Here is a 25,350-nt window from a genome sequence, read left to right as displayed (position 1 = left end):
CGCCGTAAAACCTTTTTGAAATCGTAAAACGTGGTTAGATTAAGGAGATGTTTATCTTTCAAAGGGTGTAAAATAGTTGTATGTTTGAAAAATTTGAATTTTGACATTTATTTGGATTCAAATTTGCCGCTCTTGAAATGCACCTGCTGTTGATGGAGTGCACCACGGGTGGCACGCTAGCGTCCCACCTAGCCCATAGAGGTTAAAATGGTGTAAAATAGTCATATGTTTGAGAAATTGAAGTAATAGCATTTCTCAGGTATTTGAATAACGCGCCACAGGATTCCACTGGCTGTTACGTAGGTGAGACGATTTCGTCCCACCTTCCCTAGAGAGGTTAAACTAACCTCATGAGGCATTTATAAGTTAAATTATTCAAGAAACAGTGGGATGGAGTTTTGGCTTGCCTGTTGACATCACCATGCGATAAATTGGTTAATAGGCAAACAAGAAAGAGTTACAAACCTCAATAACAGCTAGTTTTCAGTTTTCCCGTCCCCACTCAGACCATTCTCAGATGGTCTTAGCAAAATTCTTACTGTGGTTGTTTTAATTAAAATGGTCAAAGAAACAAAAATAGCTTCTTAGCAAAGAGCAATTTGCTCTAGGACTGTCTGGGAGAGGTCTGAGTGGGGAGGGGAACCCCGGTTCTCTGATATTTTGAGTGTGATATTATGAGTGTGATATTTTGAGTGTGATATTATGAGTGGGGTTCGCTAAGGACCGCCCTCTGATTATTAAGAGTGTGCAAAGCTGTCATCAAGGCTAAGGGTGGCTACTTTGAAGAATCTCAAATCTAAAATACATTTTGATTTGTTTAAAATATTGCAAAATGTGCTTTCACCGAAAAGCTATTTTAAAATCGGACATATCGAGTGCATAGAGGAGTTCTGTATCTATAATTCTTAAAATAATGTATGTTTTTTGTGAACGTTTATCGTGAGTAATTTAGTAAATTCACCGGCAGTGTTCGGTCGGAATACTAGTCACATGCTAATATAAAAAGCTGGTTTTTGATATAAATATGAACTTGATTGAACAAAACATGCATGTATTGTATAACATAATGTCCTAGGGTTGTCATCTGATGAAGATCATCAAAGGTTAGTGCTGCATTTAGCTGTGGTTTGGGTTTATGTGACATTATAGGCTAGCTTGAAAAATGGGTGTCTGATTATTTCTGGCTGGGTACTCTGCTGACATAATCTAATGTTTTTCTTTCGTTGTAAAGCCTTTTTGAAATCGGACAGTGTGGTTAGATTAACGAGAGTCTTGTCTTTAAAATGGTGTAAAATAGTCATATGTTTGAAAAACTGAAGTTTTTGCATTTTTGAGGTATTTGAATATCGCGCCACGGGATTGTTGAGTAGGTGCGTCCCACCTAGCCCATAGAGGTTAACACTTATTTGGTTACTACATGATTCCATATGTTATTTTATAGTTTTGATGTCTTCACTATAATTCTACAATGTAGAAAATAGTGAAAGTAAAGAAAAACCTTGGAATGAGTAGGTGCCTCCAAACTTGACTGGTACTGTACATCTGTGTACTACAGGCCAGGCCAGGCTGACTGACGCCCCTCCACCTCAATCCACATTCACCTTAATTTTGACTAGAGGAAATGTGCAGTGAGCTGGCACTGTGTGTGTGTGTGTGTGTGTGTGTGTGTGTGTGTGTGTGTGTGTGTCTGTGTGTGTGTGTATTCTTTAATACAGGTTCTCACAGGGTAGAAGGGGATGAATGATTCACTAATGCTTCACCATCGATCAACAACAAACTGACTCACAACAAAGTAGTACTCCACATAGGGAATGCAGTATGCAATCCACACATGGAGACCAACGAGTTGATTCTAATGGGGTTAAATAGAACTCCTTGGCTAGTCCTTTCTTTAGGTCGACAGTCGTGTCCACTTTATAGGAGCTAACACGTTTCTTTTTTCCCAACTGCATAAATGCGTTTAAACTTCTGAGCCGAAGAGTGAATTCTCTTATTCTGTTCTCTGTGTGTTTCCCTCTCACCCAGTTTCAGCTCTCCATTGCCAGGCTCTGGCTGTAGTCCATTTAATTCAGACGCTTTGATGTTAGCCATCTACGTTAATAATTAATAGCTCTTGGTAAGAGGCTTCAAGAAGAAAGAGATCCCTGCTAAAGAATCTCCATTTGGGCATGCGCTGCAGTGTAGGGACTCGCCTGCCTGATGACAGCAAAAATGTACCTACAGGCAAGCGCAGCTCCTTCTTTTAACGTAAAGCACACACACACTCACACTCACACACACAGAAGCACACAGGAGCCACACACACACACACACACACACACACACACACACACACACACACACACACACACACACACACACACACACACACACACAAACGTTGAGAGGAAGGATGAGGATTGGGTTGTTTACATCTAAAAAAAAAAAAGATTTCCCCTGAGCAGAGCAGAGTGGAGTAGAGCAGAGTGGAGCAGAGTACAACAGAGCAGAGTTGAGTAGAATGGAGTAGAGCACAGAAAAACAGAGCAGAGTAGCAGTGTGCTCTAGTCCCTATGAAGAGAGAAAAGGCCGACACACTACTCCACAACGTCATAGGTCTTGTCACACTAAAACCTTCTACTCCTACACTTTCACACACTGTTCAAGGGTTTCTATGAAGTAAAGAAAGAATATGCTGGTGTTGTACAAAGTATAGCATCAGGCAAAAAAAAATCATGTTCTGATCAGTAATTCTGTTTCATCGATTCAAAACCGCTCTGGAATTTCAAGTAATGTTACTTCCACCACTACTAGATAACAATGTGAATCTCCATAACATATTTGTAGGAGAACTATAGAAAGATATGGCCTTGTCTTTGCGTAAGTAAAAAGTGGCAAGGGTGACTGAAATAACAATGTAAAGATGTATGTTTTAAAGTAAACAAAACATGAAACTCACAGGTCAGAAACTCTAAACTCTAGCTGTCTGCCATGCCATGCATATGGCCTGTCTGTCATAAACACTTACACTTACCCAGAGCTATTCGGAGTCTCAAATAGCACCCTACTCTCTACATAGTGCACTACTTATGATCAGAACCCTATGGTGCCAATTGGGACAGAGCCACTGACTTAAAGCCAGAGCCACAGTGTGCGGCCCAGCCGCTGGCTCAACGGGCTACATGTTGGCCCTGAGCATGAGAAAGAGGGTACAATCCAACCCAAGTGGACAGAAATCACAGCCTACAACGAGGAGAGGAGGAGAGCCTGGCGTCTAGACACAGAGGACAGAGAGGAAGAAGAAGCCTATGTTTAGAACGGGTAAGTACATCTGCCAGCTTGTGTTTTTTTTTAAAGGAAAGAAGATTTCACCATGCTGTCTGGAATGGGACTTTTCTCAGGATAGATCAGCATGAACACTAGGTCCAACTGTTAGATACTGTATGTACACCAGTGGAGGCTGCTGAGGGGAGGGCGGCTCAGAATAATGGCTGGAATGGAGACAATGGAACGGTATCAGCCACATGAAAACCCTGTGTTTGATACAATTCCATTGACTCCATTCTAGGCATTACTATGAGCTGTGCTCCCCTCAGCAGCCTCCTGGTGTACACATAATGTGTGTAATCTGTACAGTTTCACTCTTTCACTCACACACACACACACACACACACACACACACACACACACACAGTACATGCACATAAACATGCGCCCAAGTGCGCACACACACAGGCTGCGTTTACGCAGGCAGCCAAATTCTGATCTTTTTTTTCAGTAATTGGTCTTTTGACCAATTAGATCAGCTCTGAAAAAGATCTGATGTGATTGGTCAAAAGACCAATTAGTGGAAAAGAGATCAGAATTGGGCTGCCTGTGTAAACACAGCCTTAGCAGCGCGCACACGCACCAGGCTGTGTATACACCTGTAACCTGTATACTTAGCTAAGCTCTCATCAGAGTTTAACTCTCCATTTCTCACTCTCTCATGCTTGCTCGCCCTCTTTTTTCTTTCCTCCTCCCCCCCCGCTCCTCCCCCCCGCTCTTCTCTCCCCGCTCTGCTCACTGCTATAATTAAGTGAATTAAGTCTTCAGAAGGTTCTCCTCTCCTCTGCTATTACACAGTCATTTCATGTAGCCTCCTGGCTTCTCCTCCCTTTATTAAAAGATAAAGGCATACTTTTCTCCCATGGATTTTCTTACATGTGGTCAGCTTTTTTTCTCCCTCCTTTCTTTTTTTGAGACCGTGTGCCAGGGCATTATTTACATTCTGCTAAAATAAAATGAAAGCTCTGTTCTCAGAATGACTCTTCATCCGACACATGCATATATGTAGACACGTTTCCCAATGGCATTCTAACCAACTTAAGTTTGTTTCCCATATGTGACTAATTAACTATTATCCACAAACTATACCAGATGACATCACTACTGAACAAAATATCTATGCAGTATACACCCGGCAGGAGACAGAAAATCCTTTAAACGCACGCAAACTAATGTTGTGAGCACAATAGTTTACCTCAGTAACACTGTGTGAGTTAGTTTGGACTACACGTTTAGCACATACAGTTGAAGCCAAATACATTTAAACTCAGTTTTTCAAAATTCCTGACATTTAATCTGAGTAACAATTCCATGTCTTAGGTCAGTTAGGATCACCACTTTATTTTAAGGATGTGAAATGTCAGAATAATAGTAGAGAAAATGATTTATTTCATGATGACATCTATTTTGTGAAGTGCACCAGTCCCTCCTGCAGCAAAGCACCCCTACAACATGATGCTGCCACCCCCAGTTGGGATGGTGTTCTTTGGCTTGCAAGCCTCCCCCCTTTTCCTTCAAACATAACAATGAGTTCTAAACAAACAGTTCTATTCTTGTTTCATCAGACCAGAGGACATTTCTCGAAAAAGTATGATCTTTGTCCCCATGTGCAGTTGCAAACCATAGTCTGGCTTTTTTATGGCGGTTTGGAGCAGTGGCCTTTCAGGTTATGTCGATATAGGACTCGTTCTACTGTGGATATAGATACTTTTGTCCTTTGCTGTTGTTCTGGGATTGATTTGCACTTTTCGCACCAAAGTACATTAATCTCTAGGAGACATAACGCATCTCCTTCCTGAGCGGTATGACGGCTGCGTGGTCCCATGGTGTTTATACTTGCGTACTATTGTTTGTACAGATGAACGTGGTACCTTCAGGTGTTTGGAAATTGCTCCCAAGGATGAACCAGACTTGTGGAGGACTACCATTTTTGGCTGATTTCTTTAGATTTTCCCATAATGTCAAGCAAAGAGGCACTGAGTTTGAAGTTAGGCCTTGAAATACATCCACAGGTACACCTCCAATTGACTCAAATGGTGTCAATTAGCCTATCAGAAGCTTCTAAAGCCATGACATCATTTTCTGGAATTTGTTTAAAGGCACAGTCAACTTAGTGTATGTAAACATCTGACCTACTGGAATTGTGATACAGTGAATTATAAGTGAAATCATCTGTAAACAATTGTTGGAAAAATGACTTGTCATGCACAAAGTAGATGCCCTAACCTGCCTAACTATAGTTTGTTAACAAGGAATTTGTGGAGTGGTTGAAAAACAAGTTTTAAGGACTCCAACCAAAGTGTATGTAAACTTCCGACTTCAACTGTAGCTTCAATAGCACACTTCGGTTTACTCTCATAACCAGTGATTGAGGCAGAATAAAAAATAAAATAACCTGCACTGCTAAATCACGACTAGCTACTTCTGAGCTATACACATTGTCCAACCAATCGCACAGGGGCATACCATACAGTGCACATTAACCCCTTTCTCCTCATCCTCAGTGTCCTTCCTCACGACCATGAAATCCCCCCCCCCCCCCCGAAACCTCCACTTTGACTCTGTACGGCTCTCCAGTTCTATGGGGGGTAAAAACACCACGTCCAGATTCCTGACTGCATGTGGACTTTGAGTGCCCTTGACTTTTAAGTGACATTCTTTTGAAAAAACTCCACTCTCCCTCCGTCCGTAATTCTCCTTTTTAATATCACTGGGGCAGCCCGTTAAGTTGAGTGTTTTACATGAGTTGAGGGGACGTCAACGATACAATTTCAAAGTATTTTTGGGGGATGTAAAAAATGTTTATGAAGCACATAAAAAGCCACTTGTGTTCCACTAGCCTTACAGCCCTCCTGGTGTAGGACCCAAATATCACCCTAATCCCTTTATAGTGCACTACTTTAGACCAAGGCCCATAGGGGCCTGGTCAAAAATAGTGCACTAGTGTACTATTTGGGACACATTCCTTGCGTAAACTAGCAGTTTACCGAATGTAAATACGGACACAGGATCACTTGAACCACTCTGGGAGCCACGGCGACAGCCATTCATAACCCTGTTCCAGACGTGAGGTACACTGAGGATCTGAGCAGAACAGAATCGCTGGTCTTGTTTGAGTATTTTTAACATGAATCCGTCCTTCGTCTCTTCCTTGAAGTAATCACTAATCTAAGACAAATGAATGGAGTTAGTACAGGTTTAAGTACATAGTTTTTATCTATCCATTATAGTCAGATCAGTATTTACTTCAAGGCAGGGTGGGGGATGTTTTGTTTTGTTGTGAATGGGGGCTCTGCCTCTTTAAAAGGGCCCCAAAAAGCAAAAGCTAGCCCCAGGCAGCTACAGTATGATGAGGGAAGATTCCCCTGATCAGTGTCATCTGCTTAGTCCAACTTGTAGTCAGACAATGTGATGGTCTCACCAATATGGAAATGGCAACGTCACAGAAGAGTTTTCCAAAATTCTTCCAGCTTCACCAACAGGATCGAGGCCCAGAGACAGAAATGACCCAGCATTAATTCTGGGGCCACCCCATCACCACACTGTCAGCACATGTGTGTGAGGGTATGTATGGAACCTTACTCGGAACACAGTGGGTACGGAACCTCGATCGGATAGAGAGATATAGAGAAAGAGAGAGACAGATGATGACCTCACTAGTAGAGAGACAAAGAGAGAGGGTGCCCGTCTCAGGTACAGTACTTTGGGGCTCTGGTCCTCTGGTCTCATACCGAACACAACATAGCCAGCTATGGGAGTGTGTGTGGCTGATGTCATCAGTAAACGTGCATTCTGTGGACAACAAACACCACGTTAGATGCTTATGCAAGTTGCTACACTAGATGCTAGCGCAAGGTGCTAATGCTATGTGCTACGCTAGGTACCACTAGACGCTAATGCTAGAACGTTAGAGACTATGCTAAATGCTAACGCTAGATGCTAATACCAGGTGCTCCTCTCTTCTCCTCTCCCATACCTCTCTCCCATTGCTTTCCCATTCAGTCTCCCCTATCTCATTCCCTTTCTCGCCCACTCTATCTGCTTCTCCCCTACCTCTTAAGAACTCTTGGAAGACAAGCCCATGGTAGGCTAAAAGAGATCCTAATAGATTTTCTCAATCTCTCTCCCAAAACTCTTTCCCTCTGTCACCCCCCATTTCCCCCTCTTTCCTTACCTCCCTCTACTCCTCTCTCTCCCCTCTCTTTTCCTCTGTCTCTGCCTCAGCGCACAATGCGGGGTGGCCATTCAGCCAGCGTTACATAACCAACATTATACAATTGAGTTGCACTGTGAGTGTGTGTGCGTGCATGAGTGTGTGTCTGCATACTTGTGCCCGCGAGTGCTTGAATGACTGCGTGTGTGTGCATGAGCACCGAGTAGGTGTGTGTGCATGTTCATGTGTGTGAGGTGGGGCACCTCAGAGGGCCAGCCAGAGCAGTGTGACTTGGCAAACAGCAACAGACCCATTAACGCCTACAGTTCTGCAGGAGAGAACTCTCTCATCAGACAGTCTTTCGATCTACACCTCTCTTTACCTCTCTCCCTGCCCGTTGTCCTCCATAACACCAGTCCCTCTTCCCTTCCTGACCACTGAGTGTACAAAATATTAGAAACACCTGCTTTCCATGACAGACTGACCAGGTGAATCCAGGTGAAAGCTATGATCCCTTATTGATGTCACTTGATAAATCCACTTCAATCAGTGTAGATGAAGGGGAAGAGACAGGTTAAATAAGGACGTTTAAGCCTTGAGACAATTGAGACATGGATTGTGTATGTCTGCCATTCAGAGGGTGAATGGGCTAGACAAAAATATTTAAGTGCCTTTGAACAGGGTACAGTAGTAGGTGTCAGGCTGGGTTTTTCACACTCAACAGTTCCCTGTGTGTATCAAGATTGGTCCACCACCCAAAAGACATCCAGCCAACTTGACACAATTGTGGGAAGCATTGGAGTCAACATGGTCCAGCATCCCTGTGGAACGCTTTTGACACCTTGTAGAGTCCATGCCCTGACGAATCGAGGCTGTTCTGAGGGAAAAAGGGGTGCCATTCAATATTAGGAAGGTGTTCCTAATGATTTGTACACTCCGTGTGTATACCCATCATCCCTATGCACGCTCTCTCTCTCTCTGTGTGTGTGTGTGTGTTATCCACTGCCCAGTCCTTAGTTTTACTTAAAACACAGGACCTAATCAAGCACCCATCAGCCACTGCTCTTCCCTGTGTGTGGGTTCTGCCCTGTGGAGACCAAACGGACAGAGAATGGACAACCGCTAATTAAATGTCCTCCACTTTTTCTCGTCTCGATCCCCCTGTTTTTGTTTTCTTACCAGTTTGCTTTTCCAGCCTTTGTGATCCGCGGGAAAATAAACAACCCTTCTGGTTGATGGTGGGTCAGACTCGGGAACGCTGCTGCCTTTTATAAAGTACACCCACCAACCAACCAACTGACCTCCTCTACTTCAGAACTGGAAAAGTACTGTAGGATCACCAACGAAAAACCTGTATCCAATCCTAGGTAAGGGATGCATACATCTCCCAAGCCGTTATGACCGTATCATTGAATTATGGAAGTAATAATCATTTGTATTCCACAGGTCTCTGGAGATTCCTCTGCAGTGAATGTATTACTGATGTTTACTACCATGTGTGGCTGAGCCAACGGTAAACAAAGAATCACATGACTAACTGCTGAAATAATACCAACTGGGCTTTTTTTGCTCACAAATCTACCAAGTCGACTTTTTTTTCTTCTAGAAACTCATAACCCCCCTAGATGTCAGTACAAAACTGCAGTACTGCATTAAAGTTGTAGAAATAAGTACTACAAGGAACTAGGCTATTTACTAGGAACATCCTAATGCAAGAACACTCTACTACAGTCAGTCAATATTTCTCATCAATTTGTAACAAAAGGGTCCACAAAATCTTGAATCAAGGACATCCTTGCGGAACGTCCTCTTGGAAACATTTAAACCTGTTTATAGTCGAGAATAGATCACGTGTCCTTTGGCTCATCCGTAAATATAGAAGAGTGGTGAGACAGAATTGGAGGAAATTACAAAAGTGAAACCCTCAACAGGCACGTAGTAAAGTCACTTATCAAAGGTACACATCAAAACGACTGCGTTGTAATTCCAGTGAAAAGGCGAAGACTACTAGGAACTGGAGTTGGGTTCCTTTTCTTATTAAAACAGGACGTGTGACAAACAAACCTCTTACGTCATGTACAGTACGATAACATAATAACCTTATCATCTAAATACATATATATTTTTAAAACATGACTGCATGACAGCAGAGTGATGCAATGTTTCTGGGCATTGCATCATCAACGTGTGCCACAGTGTCACTAACTAGCTACCACAATCACACACCACGCTATGTTGACCAACCGTTACAATACCTCGCTGTTAGTTATCATAATAATGGAGCATTTAGTCATTGTCAGATAAGCATCCACTTTGGTACCTTTAGGGAAGGGAAAGGGGATACCTAGTCAGTTACACAACTGAATGCATTCAACCGAAATGTGTCCTCTGCATTTAACCCAACCAGTCTGAATCAGAGAAGTGCGGGGGGCTGCCTCAAAATCAACATCCACGTTAATTAATAAATAGGATTTGCTAAAGAACTCGGAAGAAAAAACTATTTATATAATCCTAGGATCTCAACTACCTCATAAGAACTGACCAATGGGAGCAATCGTTGTCCACCTGCAGCATTTTGCCCATTAAGCTGGGACGGCAGGTAGCCTAGTGGTTAGAGCGTTGGGCCAATAACCGAAAGGTTACTGACAAGGTAAAAATGTGTCGTTCTGCCCCTGAACAAGGCAGTTAGCCCACTGCAGGCCGTCATTGTAAATAAGAATTTGTTCTTAACTGACTTGCCTAGTTACATAAAGGATAAATACAAAAAGCTCTTCATCTGCCTCTGTCCTTTTCTCGCCCCCTCCCTCCCTCCCTTTCAGGAGACAAACCAAACCCAGCAGCTGTTAAAAACCCAAATAATGCATGGAGAGCAGAATTAGTGCGATACCCGCTAATGATCAAAATCCAGAAAAGAGCTGTTAAATTCTACAACCACCTAAAAGGAAGCGATTCCCAAACCAAAGAGAGATGAACCTAGAGAAGAGTCCCCTCAGCCAGTTGGTTCTGGGGCGACAGAGAGATGAACCTAGAGAAAAGTCCCCTCAGCCAGTTGGTTCTGGGGCGACAGAGAGATGAACCTAGAGAAGTGTCCCCTCAGCCAGTTGGTTCTGGGGCGACAGAGAGATGAACCTAGAGAAAAGTCCCCTCAGCCAGTTGGTTCTGGGGCGACAGAGAGATGAACCTAGAGAAAAGTCCCCTCAGCCAGTTGGTTCTGGGGCGACAGAGAGATGAACCTAGAGAAGTGTCCCCTCAGCCAGTTGGTTCTGGGGCGACAGAGAGATGAACCTAGAGAAGAGTCCCCTCAGCCAGTTGGTTGTATGGGCTCTGTTCACAAACGCAAATAGACCCAACCAAATAATGAGAAAACAAAAATATAATTTCTTGTCACATTGGAAAGAACTAACCAAAAAAACTGAGCAAACTGGAATGCTATCTGGCACTAAACAGAGGGTACACAGTGGCAGAATACCTGACCACCGTGACTGACCCAAAAATAAGGAAAGCTTTGACTATGTACAGACTCATTGCTATTGAGAAAGTCCACTGTAGGCAGACCTGGCATTCAAGAGAAGACAGGCTATGTGCCCACTGCCCACAACATTTGGTGGAAACTGAGCTGCACTTCCTAACCTCCTGCCAAATGTATGACCATATTAAAGACACATATTTCCCTCAGATTACACAGACCCATAAAGAATTCGAGAGCAAATACATTTTTTTAGAAACTCCCATATCTATTAGGTAAAATACCACAGTGTACCATTACAGCAGCAAGATTTGTGACCGGTTGCCATACAAAAAGGGCAACCAGTGGAGCACAAACACTATTCTAAATACAACCACTATTTATCTGTTCATTTATTTTCCCTTTCGTACTTTAACCATTTGAAACTCTTGTGAGTGTTATGTTTACGGTTCATTTCTGATCGTTTATTACATTTTTGTTTATATCACTTGCTTTGGCATTGTAAACATATGTTTCCCATGCCAATAAAGCCCCTTTGAATTGAATTGATTCCCCCCTCTACTGGCAGCCCCTTCAGAGGAGTAACAATACCTGGGATGTAACTTAGCTCTCACTACTGCCCTCCCCCTCCCTCCTCCCCCCACAAACCCTCTCCCCTTCTATCCCTAGCTACGGGCTCACATAAAGAACTCCCAGTCAGTCTGTCTCGCTCAGCCTCTCTCTCCATGGCTGCCAGGTGTGTTACTCACCACCCTCCCATCCCCCACCCCACCACCACTCCTCGAACTGTGATTCTCTTTTTTCAAGAGCTCTTCTTCCATTAGCTCAACCTCTCAAGGCATGGCTAGCTCCAATGGCACTTCTCACTCTCTCACACACTTACACACAAACTCTCAGGAGGGTGAACCAAACCCCACCTCTCTGAGGAGCATAAACTTCTTAAACCTCTGGATGCTCTTTCACATGGGCAGAGGAACCCCCCCCCCGCCCCTGGCTGCATGGGGCCCAGATCAGGCTCAGGCGTGGTGGGCCTCGGCCCCGAGCAGCTCAGGCTCAAAGAGAACAGGGCCATCACACACAGAGCAGCCCAGTATGGAGCAACAAACGCACACGGGCTTAGCTATGTGGAGACCCAGGGAGAGAGAAGAGAAAAGGGGCGCTTTGGTGTGGGAGCCATGTCTGATCGTATCACTATGATACGTTTTTTTTTTATCCATGTTACCTCTTTTGATAGCTAGCTGTTGTATTTTCTGGCTAATAGCAAAAACCGTCAAAACTCAAAATGATATATTTTTTTTAAATCACAAAAAAATGGAAACAAAAAAAAGTCGACTTTTTAACCGTTTACAATTACATACAAATTCAAGCATGTCGAAGAATTTATCATCTCAAATTAATCCATTTAAAAGACCCCCCCCCCCCCCTTCTGTGGTGCTCCGCTCTTTCTTTTCCTCCCTTTCATTTCCATTCCCCTCTCTTTTCTCCCTCCCCCTCTTTTGCTCTCCCTCTTCTTCTTTCTCTTTTCTCCCGCTCCCTCTCTTTCGTCTTAAGTCCCCGGGGCTCCTTTATTCTCTCTTTAAATAGGGGCCCGACCAGGGCTGTGAAGTGTAATAATGGTCATTTTTCCTCTCCATTCAGCAGCGGGTAATTCCACCCAGGGACGGCTCACTTTGAGCCACATCACACAAGGAGCTTCCCAGTGACCATGGCAACGTGCTCAGTGGGATCCCGGGTCCGTGAAGCAGTGATTTGGGGGATTTGGTGGGGTGTAGGGCAGCCAGGGTGGCTGGGGCGGTGAGGGCCCGCAGAGGAACAAAAAAGAAAACGTTGTCCAAAATGGAGAGAGGAGAAGAGAGAGAGCGAGAAGAGAGGCCCAGTCTAGGTGTAGAGAAAGCCTCCGACCGAGCGAGCGACACCCCACCAGGAAGAGAAGCCAAGATACTATCAGCAAGTTGAGTCGTACAAAACATGAAAGGAGCACCCAAGAGGCAGGCCTCCCTCATGGTGCAGGCAGCTCAACGCTTCACAGGGTTTCACTCTCTCCCGCTCTCCTCCCCCTCCCTCCTATTTTTCCCCCTCTTTTCTCCCCTCTTCCTCCTTCCGCCATGGTACGGCAGTGTTTCTGTGATGTGGTGGTGTGGGGAGGGAGAGAGGGAACTGAAGGTAGTATGTGCGTTTTCTTGTTGGTGCCAAAGTCTATTGATGAACTGATGCTTTCATTGATCATAAGGGAGGATACCTTGGCCTTCTGTTCACCTCTCAAAATCAACCCCAGGACCAGTACATTCACATGGCCCTCCCTCCCTAACCCTAGAATGTGTGTAATCCACTGGTTAGTTATAGGGGAAACGTTGGATTACGGCTTCATAATAAATCGTCCTACTGCAACAACACCACCACCATTTCAGTCTTCATCACTTTAACTACCACAACGTCTGACAGTAACATGCACTTCTGTGGACAAGCTGTCCTCATATGGCATGAAAAGAAGTAGGCTCTTAACTCCATTTGTGCGCCCACCTCTGAAAGGAAAGAAAATAGTCCCATCGACCCATCACTACTCCATCTATTCCCTTCCACCAGCAGAAAGCATTCTTCCATAAACGCTAGGTAATTACATTGGAATAAAAAGCTGCAGCTGCATCTTAACAATGCACTAAAACTATTATAGGTAATCAATCCCTATTATATTGAAGTTCTACAGCAATCTATCTACCAAAGCACTGTGCAAAACCACCTGGCCATCAAAACACAACACTTCTCTCTCCCTCTCTGCGACAGACAGACAGACAGACAGACAGACAGACAGACAGACAGACAGACAGACAGACAGACAGACAGCTTTATCAAAGCACAGCTAATCTCTCGGCCCCCAGATAAACAGTGGATGAGCTCACATAAACCACACACGCACACACTTATTTTTTGACATTTTCATTAGCCAATATTATCGTCCACAAAAAAATAAAATGGTGTACAATACAACATAAAGGGTGCGACAGATCAGCGCCCCTGCCAGAACCTACCCTATAAAACACCACAGTACGAGTTTAACAACACTCTGTGTGGCATAGCACCGCATTGGCATACCATACCATGTGGTCTGGCATTGGCATGGTCTCTAACAAACAGACCGACAGACACCTTTCCCAGGTCAGCTACAGGGCAGGGCATCCAAGGTTTACACAGCCAGAGGTGGGAACAGTTAACCTAACACAGGCCCCAGGCCAGACTGTGTGTGTGTGTGTGTGTGGCTAGCTGCCTCACTCTCATCTCTCTCTCTCTGGCTGAGATGCCAGACAGGGTAAGCATCCAAAAGCCACTTAGCAGTAAGAAGGTGCAGCTGTTTGCTGAGCTCCACAGCAGGCTGTGCCAAGAGAGAGAGAGGCAGAAACAGAAAGAGGAGAGGAGTGCCAGGCTAGGCTGCTAGCTAGTCACTGCAGGGGATCTATATCATAGAATTACAGTGCAGTCGGAAAGTATTCAAACCCCTTGACTTTGTCCAATTTATTTAAAGTTACAGCCTTATTCTAAAATGGATTAAATAAAAAATGTTCCTCAGCAATCTACACACAATACCCAATAACAACAAAGTGAAAACAGGTTGTCAAATCTTTGCAAATGTATTACAAATAAAAAACATAAATACCTTATTTACATTGGTATTCAGACCCTCTACTATGAGGTGTATCCTGTATCGATTGATTATCCTTGAGATGTTTCTACAACTTGATTGGAGTCCACCTGTGGTAAATTCAATTGATTGGACATCATTTGGAAAGGCACACACCTGTCTATATAAGGTCCCACAGTTGACAGTGCAGGTCAGAGCAAAAACCAAGCCAGGAGGTCGAAGGAATTGTCCATAGACCTCTGAGACAGGATTGTGTCGAGGCACAGATCTTGGGGAAGTGCACCAAAACATTTCTGCAGCATTGAAGGTCCCCAAGAAAACAGTGGCCTCCATCATTCTTAAATGGAAAAAGTTTGGAACCACCAAGACTCTTCCGAGAGCTGGCCACCCGGTCAAACTGAGCAATCAGGGAAGAAGGGCCATGGTCAGGGAGGTGACCAAGAACCCGATGGCCACTCTGACAGAGCTCAAGAGTTCCTCTGTGGAGATGGGAGGACCTTCCAGAAGGAAGCCACTCCTCAGTAAAAGGCACATGATAGCCCGCTTGGAGTTTGCCGTAAGGGACCTGAAGGACTCTCAGACCATGAGAAACAAGATTCTCTGGTCAGATGAATCCAAGATTGAACTCTTTGGCCTGAATGCCAAGCGCCATGTCTGGAGGAAACCTAGCATCATCCCTACTGTGAAGCACGGTGGTGGCAGCATAATGCTATGGGGATGTTTTTCAGCGGCAGGGACTGGGAGACTAGTCAGGATCAAGGGAAAGATGAACGGAGCAAAGTACAGAGACATCCTTGATGAAAACCTGCTCCAGAGCACTCTGGACCTCAGTCTGGGTCAAGGGTTCACCTTCTAACAGGACAATGACCCTAAGCACACAGCCAACACAACGCAGGAGTGGCTTCGGGACAAGTCTCTGAATATCCTTGAGTGGCCCAGCCAGAGCCCGGACTTGAACCCGATCAAACATCTCTGGAGAGAACTGAAAATAGCTGTGCAGCGACACGCCCAATCCAACCTGACAGAGTTTGAGAGGATCTGCAGCGAAAAATGGGAGAAAGTCCCCAAATACAGGTGTGCCAAGCTTGCAGTGTCATACCCAAGGCTATAATAACTGCCTAAGGTGCTTCCACAAATTCCTAAGTAAAGGATCTGAATACTTATATTAATATGAAATACACAGTTGAAGTCGGAAGTCTACATACACCTTAGCCAAATACATTTAAACTCCGTTTTTCACAATTCCTGACATTTAACCCTAGTAAAAATGCCATGTCTTAGGTCTGTTAGGATCACCACTTTATTTTAAGAATGTGAAATGTCAGAACAATAGTTGAGAGAATGATTTATTTCAGCTTTTATTTCTTTCATAACATTCCCAGTGGGTCAGAAGTTTACATACACTCAATTAGTATATGGTAACATTGCCTTTAAATTGTTTAACTTGGATCAAACATTTTGGGCAGCCTTCCACAAGCTTCCCACAATAAGTTGGGTGAATTTTGGCCCATTCCTCCTGACAGAGCTGGTGTAACTGAGTCAGTTTTGTAGGCCTCCTTGCTCGAACACGCTTTTTCAGTTCTTCCCACAAATGTTCTATAGGATTGAGGTCAGGCATTGTGATGGCCACTCCAATACCTTGACTTTGTTGTCCTTAAGCCATTTTGTACGATCTTTGTCCCCATGTGCAGTTGCAAACCGTAGGCTGGCTTTTTAATGGCGGTTTTGGAGCAGTGGCTTCTTCCTTGCTGAGTGGCCTTTCAGGTTATGTCGATATAGGACTAGTTTTTACTGTGGATATAGATACTTTTGTACCGGTTTCCTCCAGTATCTTGTTCTGGGATTGATTTGCACTTTTCACACCAAAGTACATTCATCTCTAGGAGACAAAACACGTCTTCTTCCTGAGCGGTATGACGGCTGCGTGGTTTATACTTGCGTACTATCGTTTGTACAGATGAACGTGGTACCTTCAGGCGTTTGGAAATTGCTCCCAAGGATGAACCAGACTTGTGAAGGCCTACAATTCTTTTTCTGAGGTCTTGGCTGATTTCTTTTGATTTTCCCATGATGTCAAGCAAAGAGGCACTGAGTTTGAAGGTAGGCCATGAAATACATCCACAGGTACACCTCCAATTGACTCAAATTATGTCAATTAGCCTATCAGAATCTTCTAAAGCCATGATATCATTGTCTGGAATTTTCCAAGCTGTTTAAAGGCACAGTCAACTTAGTGTACGTAAACTTCTGACCCACTGAAATTGTGATACGTGCTACCTGTCCCAGACCTGCTGTTTTCAACTCTCTAGAGACAGCAGGAGTGGTAGAGATACTCTCAATGATCGGCTATGAAAAGCCAACTGACATTTACTCTTGAGGTGCTGACTTGTTGCACCCTCGACAACTACTGTGATTATTATTATTTGACCATGCTGGTCATTTATGAACATTTGAAAATCTTGGCCATGTTCTGTTATAATCTCCACCCGGCACAGCCAGAAGAGGAATGGCCACCCCTCATAGCCTGGTTCCTCTCTAGGTTTCTTCCTAGGTTTTGGCCTTTCTAGGGAGTTTTTCCTAGCCACCGTGCTTCTACACCTGCATTGCTTGCTGTTTGGGGTTTTAGGCTGGGTTTCTGTACAGCACTTTGAGATATCAGCTGATGAAAGAAGGGCTATATAAATACATTTGATTTGATTTGATACAGTGAATTATAAGTGAAATAATCTGTCTGTAAACAATTGTTTGAAAAATTACTTGTCATGCAGACTTGACAAAACTATAGTTCGTTAACAAAAAATTGGTGGAGTGGTTGAAAAACAAGTTTTAATGACTCCAACCTAAGTGTATGTAAACTTCCGACTTCAACTGAATATATATATATTCTAGGCAGAGTTCCTCTGTCCAGTGTGTGTGTTCTTTTGCCCATCTTAATCTTTTATTTTTATTGGCCAGTCTGAGATATGGATTTTTCTTTGCAACTCTGCCTAGAAGGCCAGCATCCCGGAGTCGCCTCTTCACTCTTCACTGAGACTGGTGTGTTGCGGGTACTATTTAATGAAGCTGCCAGTTTAGGACTAGTGAGGCGTCTGTTTCTCAAACTAGACACTCTAATGTACTTGTCCTATCGCTCAGTTGCGCAACAGGGCCTCCCACTCCTCTTTCTATTCTGGTTAGAGCCAGTTTGCGCTGTTCTGTGAAGGGAGTAGTACACAGCGTTGTACGAGATCTTCAGTTTCTTGGCATTTCTCGCATGGAATAGACTTAATTTCTCAGAACAAGAATAGACTGACGAGTTTCAGAAGAAAGTTCTTTGTTTCTGGCCATTTTGAGCCTGTAATTTAACCCACAAAGGCTGATGCTCCAGATACTCAACTAGTCTAAAGAAGGCCAGTTTTATTAATTCTTTAATCAGAACAACAGTTTTCAGCTGTGCTAACATAATTGCAAAAGGGTTTTCTAATGATCAATTAGCCTTTTAAAATGATAAACTTGGATTAGCTAACACAACGTGCCATTGGAACACAGGAGTGATGGTTGCTGATAATGGGCCTCTGTACACCTATGTAGATATTCCATAAAAAATCTGCCATTTCCAGCTACAATAGTCATTTACAACATTAACAATGTCTACACTGTATTTCTGATCAATTTGATGTTATTTTAATGGACCAAAAATATTAGCTTTTCTTTCAAAAACAAGGACATTTCTAAGTGAACCCAAACTTTTGAACAGTAGTAATATATATATATATATATATATATATATATATATATATAAACTCAGCAAAAAAAGAAACCTCCTCTCACTGTCAACAGCATTTAATTTCAGCAAACTTAACATGTGTAAATATTTGTATGAACAAGTTCCACAGACATGTGACTAACAGAAATTGAATAATGTGTCCCTGAACAAGGGGGGGGGGTCAAAATCAAAAGTAACAGTCAGTATCTGGTGTGGCCACCAGCTGCATTAAGTACTGCAGTGCATCTCCTCCTCATGGACTTGGATTTGCCAGTTCATGGATTTGCCAGTTCTTGCTTTGAGATGTTACCCCACTCTCCCACCAAGGCACCTGAAAGTTCCTGGACATTTCTGGGGGGAATGGCCCTAGCCCTCACCCTCCGATCCAACAGGTCCCAGACGTGCTCAACGGGATTGAGATCCAGGCTCTTCGCTGGCCATGGCAGAACACTGACATTCCTGTCTTGCAGGAAATCACGCACAGAACGAGCAGTATGGCTGGTGGCATTGTCATGCTGGAGGGTCATGTCAGGATGAGCCTGCAGGAAGGGTACCACATGAGGGAGGAGGATGTCTTCCCTGTAACGCACAGCGTTGAGATTGCATGCATTGACAACAAACTCAGTCCGATGATGCTGTGACACACCGCCCCAGACCATGACGGACCCTCCACCTCCAAATCGATCCCTCTCCAGAGTACAGGCCTCGGTGTAACGCTCATTCATTTGACGATAAACGCTAATCTGTCCATCCCCCCTGGTGAAACAAAACCGCGACTCGTCAGTGAAGTCCTGTCTGGCAGGTGTTGTTACACGTGGTCTGCCACTGCGAGGACGATCAGCTGTCCGTCCTGTCTCCCTGTAGCGCGGTCTTAGGCGTCTCACAGTACGGACATTGAAATGTATTGCCCTGGCCACATCTGCAGTCCTCATGTCTCCTTGCAGCATGCCTAAGGCATGTTCACGCAGATGAGCAGGGACCCTGGGAATCTTTCTTTTGGTGTCTTTCAAAGTCAGTAGAAAGGCTTCTTTAGTGTCCTAAGTTTTCATAACTGTGACCTTAATTGCCTACCGTCTGTAAGCTGTTAGTGTCTTAACGACCGTTCCAGAGGTGCATGTTCATTAATTGTTTATGGTTCATTGAACAAGCATGGGAAACAGTGTTTAAACCCTTTACAATGAAGATCTGTGAAGTTATTTGGATTTTTACGAATTATCTTTGAAAGACAGGGTCCTCTTTCTTTTTTTGCTGAGTTTATATACATATTTATTTTCTCCCTTTATATATATTTTTCTGCTGAAAACTTGAGGGGACAAAACTCTACTCTATACAGCCTTGTGTATTTGCTGTATGCCCTTAAAGCCAGCTACAGGTCCTGAACCAGTCGAGCTTAGGTCTGTGTTTTTAGGGCTGTGATGATACCAGATTCGTAATATAGAATTTTTTCCATGGGAAAAATGAAAACACATAGCAGACTGAACTCTTTGGTCCTTCAAAAACCCGCTGTGTGTAAAATAGGGTGTGCTATATCTTGGAAAATAGATCAAATGTGACTCTGGTTGACAACATAATGGTGTTTGTTTCCAACATTAGGGCTGATTTCCTAAATATGTGAAATCCGCTTTGTGTTTTGTTTCCTTGCCAGAATACTAACGAGTATCACAATACTGGTATCGTCCCGGCCCTAGTGTTTTTGTAAGGGCAGAGTAGAGTACATGGCCCCTGTGTGTGTGTGTGTGTGTGTGTGTGGTGGTGGGGTCGGAGAACATGAAAAGGCTGTGAGGGAGAAAAACCCCCAATAATAATTAGACATCCTCATATCCTGACACAAACCCCCCCTTCCCCTCTCACCCCCTCCATCACACCCTCAACCCTGAAACAGCACCCCTCACACCCCTCCCTGTGTAGGGGGTGATGTCATGCCACAGGATGGAGGGATGAGGACGGGGATGAAAGGAAGAGAGGGAAAACTCTCATGCCGGTCAGGGCCCATGCGGCCGTTGGCGCGGCAACATGAAAAGTGGAAATATCACGCTGGCATGGCGACAAAAGAGAGCAGAGCCACCAAAGCCATGGCATGGTTACATGTTCCACGAGAGACGCCAATATCACACAGCGAGAGGGAGAGAGACTAAAGAGAAGGAAAGAGAGAAAGAAGGAAAGAGAGAGACTAGAGAGAAGGAAAGAGAGAGAGAGAGAGAGAGAGAAAGAGGGATAGAGTAGAGGGCTAGAGAGAGAGGGGGTGGGTAGAGGAGGGGATTACCAGGAAGCTAGGAACATGTCACCCCAGCCAGGCTAGTTAGGACAGAAATACACCACTTCAAGACAGGCAGCACAATTCTGAGCACAAAGTTTGTTTTTTCACTAAATTGGTCATTTGCCCAATCAGATCAGCTCTGACAAAGATCTGATGTGAAAAGATCTGATGTGATTGATCAAAAGACCAATTAGGGAGAAAGAAATGATCCGAATTGGGCTGCCCGTGTAGACGCAGCAATACTGTTCAACACTACACTTACAAGAAACCATCATGTGAGGATCTATTCAACACTTTACACAAAACACCACAAGTCAACTTACTGTGCTATAACTCTTTAGTCTGCACAAATAAAATGTATAGGCATAGCTACAGCTCTCTGAACAAAGCTAAACCCTGCACGGAAATACAATGTGTAGATGTTAGATGAACAGTTCAGTGGCTATCTACGACGCTACAAAAACAACTCTTCCACAAACACAGGCAAAGACAACACAAGCTAGGACCCAATCTTCCAGCGCTTCCCTGCTGTAGAGGGAGCCGCTGTGTGTGCAGCACACAGGGAGGGAGGTAGCGGTGGGGGGGGTCACAGGTCAACAGCCCAGCGCCTCTCATAAGAACCAGACAGGAAGAGCTGGAAAAAACTGTGTACATATATACACCACCAAATGAAGTGGTGGGTTTGGCATCGAAAAACAAAAGCATATGCAGAAAAGTACCTCATACCTACAGTAAAGTATGGTGGTAGGGCTATTATGGGGTTATAGCTACTTCTATTGTAGCTGACCCACCATTAGAGGCAGGTTTGATGAACAGAAGGCAGGACTTACGGGAAAGGGTGAAAGACAGGATTGAGGAGGTGGGTGAAAGAAAATGGAGGGGGGAGGGGGCATGCTATCCTATGAAGCCCTAGTGCAGTAGAGAGAGCAGGCTTCCACACCAAACCGGTGTCGTGTCACGTACAGTCAGGTCCATAATTATTGACACCCCTGATAAAGATAGAGATAAAGAGCAAAAAAGACTAAAAATATAATTATATTATTTTATACTTGTACAATTGCTCAGGGAAAGAGATTTTGTTTAACAAGTAATAAAAAAATCTCAAAAAGATACAGGTCAACATTATTGGCTGTTTTTCAATGCTCTAGCACCCTCCCCTTGTGAGGATAACGACACTGAACCATTTTATGAGATCGGAGAACACATTGGGAGGGATCTTAGACCGGTCCTCCTTACAGAATCTTTCCAGATCCTTGATATCTTTCATCTGCACGTATGGACTGACCTATTCAATATAAACCAATGGGGTTCAAGTCTGGAGACTGACATTATTTCGATTTTGTGGTTGATTAACCATTTTCTTCTGGAATTTGATTAGTGCTTGGGGTTATTGTCTTGCTGGAAGATCACCTCGTGGCCAAGAGGCAACCAGGTTTTTTGCTAAAATGTCCTAATACCTGGTAAAGTTCATGTTGCCGTTGACCATAAAAGGTCCCAGAGGAAAAGTGGAAGCAAAATAGTAGTCCTGGCTGCTATGTTTTCCATTTCAGTAGAGAATCTACTAGTTAGAATTAGTGTTAAAAACATCATGATACATAAAAAACATGAGCTGGCGCACGCCCAGAGAAAAATAATTGTATGTAGAGGTGCTGACTAACGGCGAATAAGCTATAAAAAATAAAGAGAGTCACACACTATATATAAACTCCCAGTAATTTATTGGGTAAATCCCCAACGTTTCGGCATCAATGTGCCTTCTTCAGGGTGAACATCATGATGCAAATAGCATATTCTAGAATTGGAATTTAGATCCAAAACTGGGCGGCAAAGTGTGTAGGAAACAGAGAGGAGGGTTGAGTATGGGGTTATACAGGGGGTAAGGCTAGACCAGGCAAGGCAGGGTGGGGTGAGATATCTGAGCCTAGTAGGGACTACAGTCTGCTGGCACTAGGGGAGTAGGGGCATGGGGGCTGGCAGGGGCACTTGGGGCTGTGTGTCTGTCTGTACAGTAGAGTAGTGGCCGTGTCTGGCTCTGGGAACACTACAGGCCCCCAGCTGTGCTCGGGCCCAGGCAGGCAGAGTCTGGTCTGTCAAGATGGGCCAAACAACAATGAAGAGGCTTTCTCCCTCTCCTTTCTCTCTCTCTCTTTACACACTAATTATAGACCAGCAATGTCCCACTGTCCCCTCAAAACAAACCAGGAAAGAGAATGGAAGAACAAGGCGCCTCCTCTTCTCCCTCCTCCTTTTCATCTCCACTCTAATGAGGGGATGGATACTGTCATCTAGATCACTTTCACAACACCTCCCCCTGAAAGAGGGCAACAGGTCTGCTGGATGGGCTCTGCTCCTGCACCAAACCAAAACACCCCCCCCCAATTCCAACATGGCCACCCGCCTACAAAGACAAGAGATCATCCCTATGGTGGCCCCAAATATCAGCTCAGCAGAAGTTGAGTCAAGGCCTCACTGCAGTCCAATCAGAACACTACTGTACTCCAAAAACACTCGACTCGACACGTTGACTAAAACAAATGATACAGCCGGTACTTTCAAGAGAGGAGGAACCTATCGTCCTATTCCCAGGTATAGTACAAGATTCTTCAAGTGTTTGAGTGCCTTCGTTCTAGCATTACCATTAGCTCAGCTTTCAGATCCTGGCGTGTTGCGTGTTCTGTTCTTCTCTGTCCTACTCGGTAGCTAGCATTGAACGCCAACCGACCGCTAACCGTCGCCGCCAGAGAAAGTGCCTCATCCATTAGCATGTCTATACAGCTACAAGGAGCGCTCCTTCATTTATGAATGGCTGCCCTCTTTCTGTCACTGGGAAGGCGAGGCCAGGCGTGTACAGGATAAATGAGACGATAGCCTCCCCCCGTCCCTCAGAGACAAGTGGTATGTTCCATTAGGAAGGACACTTAATTAAAGCCATGATAAAATACCACTCTGGACACCAGAGGGGGGTCTAGTGGAGGGGTGGAGGGGAGAGGGGGAGAGACAAGGGAAGGCTTCAGTTCCTCTTCTGATTCTTGAAGCGAAAAGAGGAGAGGAGAAAAACAAAAACAAAACCTGTAAACGAACGGTTCCCTTGACAACCAGGGATCAGAGATAAATAATACTGACAACGTTTTAATTAAGTTGCTGAACACAAGTTGTCTTCACTTCAGAGCCAGGCTGAATCTGCCCATGCTGATAGGATGAAGGAGTGATGTTTTCTGGCATGTACAGGAGCTGATCCCAGATCAGCACTCCCACTCTGAGACACTTGATACATACGGGCCACAAGGTCTTGTTTAACATCCAGCACCTACCCAAAGACATTGCATCATGTTTGTTTGTGTACAACCTAGCTGTGTTGCTCACCTTTCCCAGGACAGTGAGACAGCTGGGGTCCAGCTCAGGCTGCTCCAGCTTCACCACTCCCACCCAGCCATACTCGTATAGGTCCTCCTCATCATTGTTGTTACACAGCCCCAGCGGATGCATCTGGAGACACGAGGAAAACCTTGGGTCAATATCACAACATATAAAACGGGATGAACGTCTTTCACGACACAGCATAGGGTTAAAATCATTCTAGGGATCCTGGGAAAACATGCTCCTGCAAGAACCCAAATGTCCCTTATTATATTACATACAAGCTGGTGCAGGTGTGTGTGTGTGTTTGCGGTCGGGCTCAAAGAGATTGCCGTTGAAGTGCGCTTTATACACTGTACCTATGAGCTAAGCAGCAGCGCTACGGGTTAACAGCCAGCCAGGCACATTCATATTACTATAAAAGGATATAAGGCTTTAAATGAGAAAAAAAAAGCCAATGGTAAAGTAGCTAAGTTCCACACCACTGCACATTACCCAGTGTCTAGAGTATCTTAAGTGGTCCCCCTATTATCCCTAAGGCTACTAAATGATCTTGGGGTTTGCAGTGCTATTCCTCAGAGCACAGAAAGAGAATGACTAGAATGGAAAAGAATCCCCCTTCAGACCACAGCAATACTTCAGGTCGAACGCACTGATTATAGGCCTAAGTTGCGCTGGATAAGTGTCCGCTAAATGACTACAATGTAGAATGTCTGTAATTGAAATGCCCAGTCTATTCTATGTCATTGTATTCTTATGTCCTGAAGCAGAGGGAGGATGTCTGCAGAGTAGATTAGACCTGAGGACTGAGGATAGGAGGGCAGACATGGCTGACTCACTCTCTCTGTGTGTGCGTGTGTGTGTGTGTGTGTGGGCACGAGGCAGCCCCCTGTAATTACAGACTAATGCATCATGATTCATCTCAGAAAGCTCTTTAGCTACTTTACTTCAGACTTTCTCTTCTTTGATTACGTAGGGGGATTTAGAAATAGGCCTATACGCCTGCATCCCAAATGGCACCATATTCCCTTCTATGGTACACTAGTTTTGATCGTCTGGTTTGGTGACCTACACTATGTCGTCATCAAACATATCCCCCAATGGGAACAAAAACACAGAAACCACGCAAAAATAAATACAAATGTAAAAAAAAAAACGGCGTAAAAGGAACACTTGATTTCTAGGCTTCTAACTTCAAGGAGCCTAATTGTCATTCCCCAAAATGCTTTAAGTATTGCACCAATATTTCCTGTGGTGATGACACGGACTGCTGCGGACTGTTATACTCTATATCTAAAAGCAGCCTTTCTTCCTTCCTGCTCTGTGGTGCCTCAGCCTGGCCTTGTAAACTCAACAGGTAAAGACCTGAAGAATTCATCGTATTCCTGTTAGGCCTAAGCCAGGGATATACTGACCTTACCGTAAAAGGGCT

At 44.3% G+C, this 25,350-nt stretch overlaps 1 protein-coding gene across 2 annotated transcripts in view; it reads right to left on the bottom strand.

Moving 5' to 3' along the window:
• znrf3 (zinc and ring finger 3) overlaps window positions 1–25,350 on the bottom strand; it is a 112,080-nt gene that overhangs the window by 16,853 nt on the left and 69,877 nt on the right. For both annotated transcript variants that reach the window (XM_014170571.2, XM_014170570.2), the window contains exon 2: window positions 23,925–24,047. In XM_014170571.2, coding sequence (XP_014026046.1) covers window positions 23,925–24,047 — 123 coding nt within the window. The remainder of the gene's footprint in view (window positions 1–23,924; window positions 24,048–25,350) is intronic.

Source organism: Salmo salar, chromosome ssa24 (genome assembly GCF_905237065.1).
Source record: "Salmo salar chromosome ssa24, Ssal_v3.1, whole genome shotgun sequence".
NCBI lineage: Eukaryota > Metazoa > Chordata > Actinopteri > Salmoniformes > Salmonidae > Salmo > Salmo salar.
The sequence above is the reverse complement of the archived record's forward strand: the minus strand, read 5'-3'. Positions and strand labels throughout refer to the sequence as shown.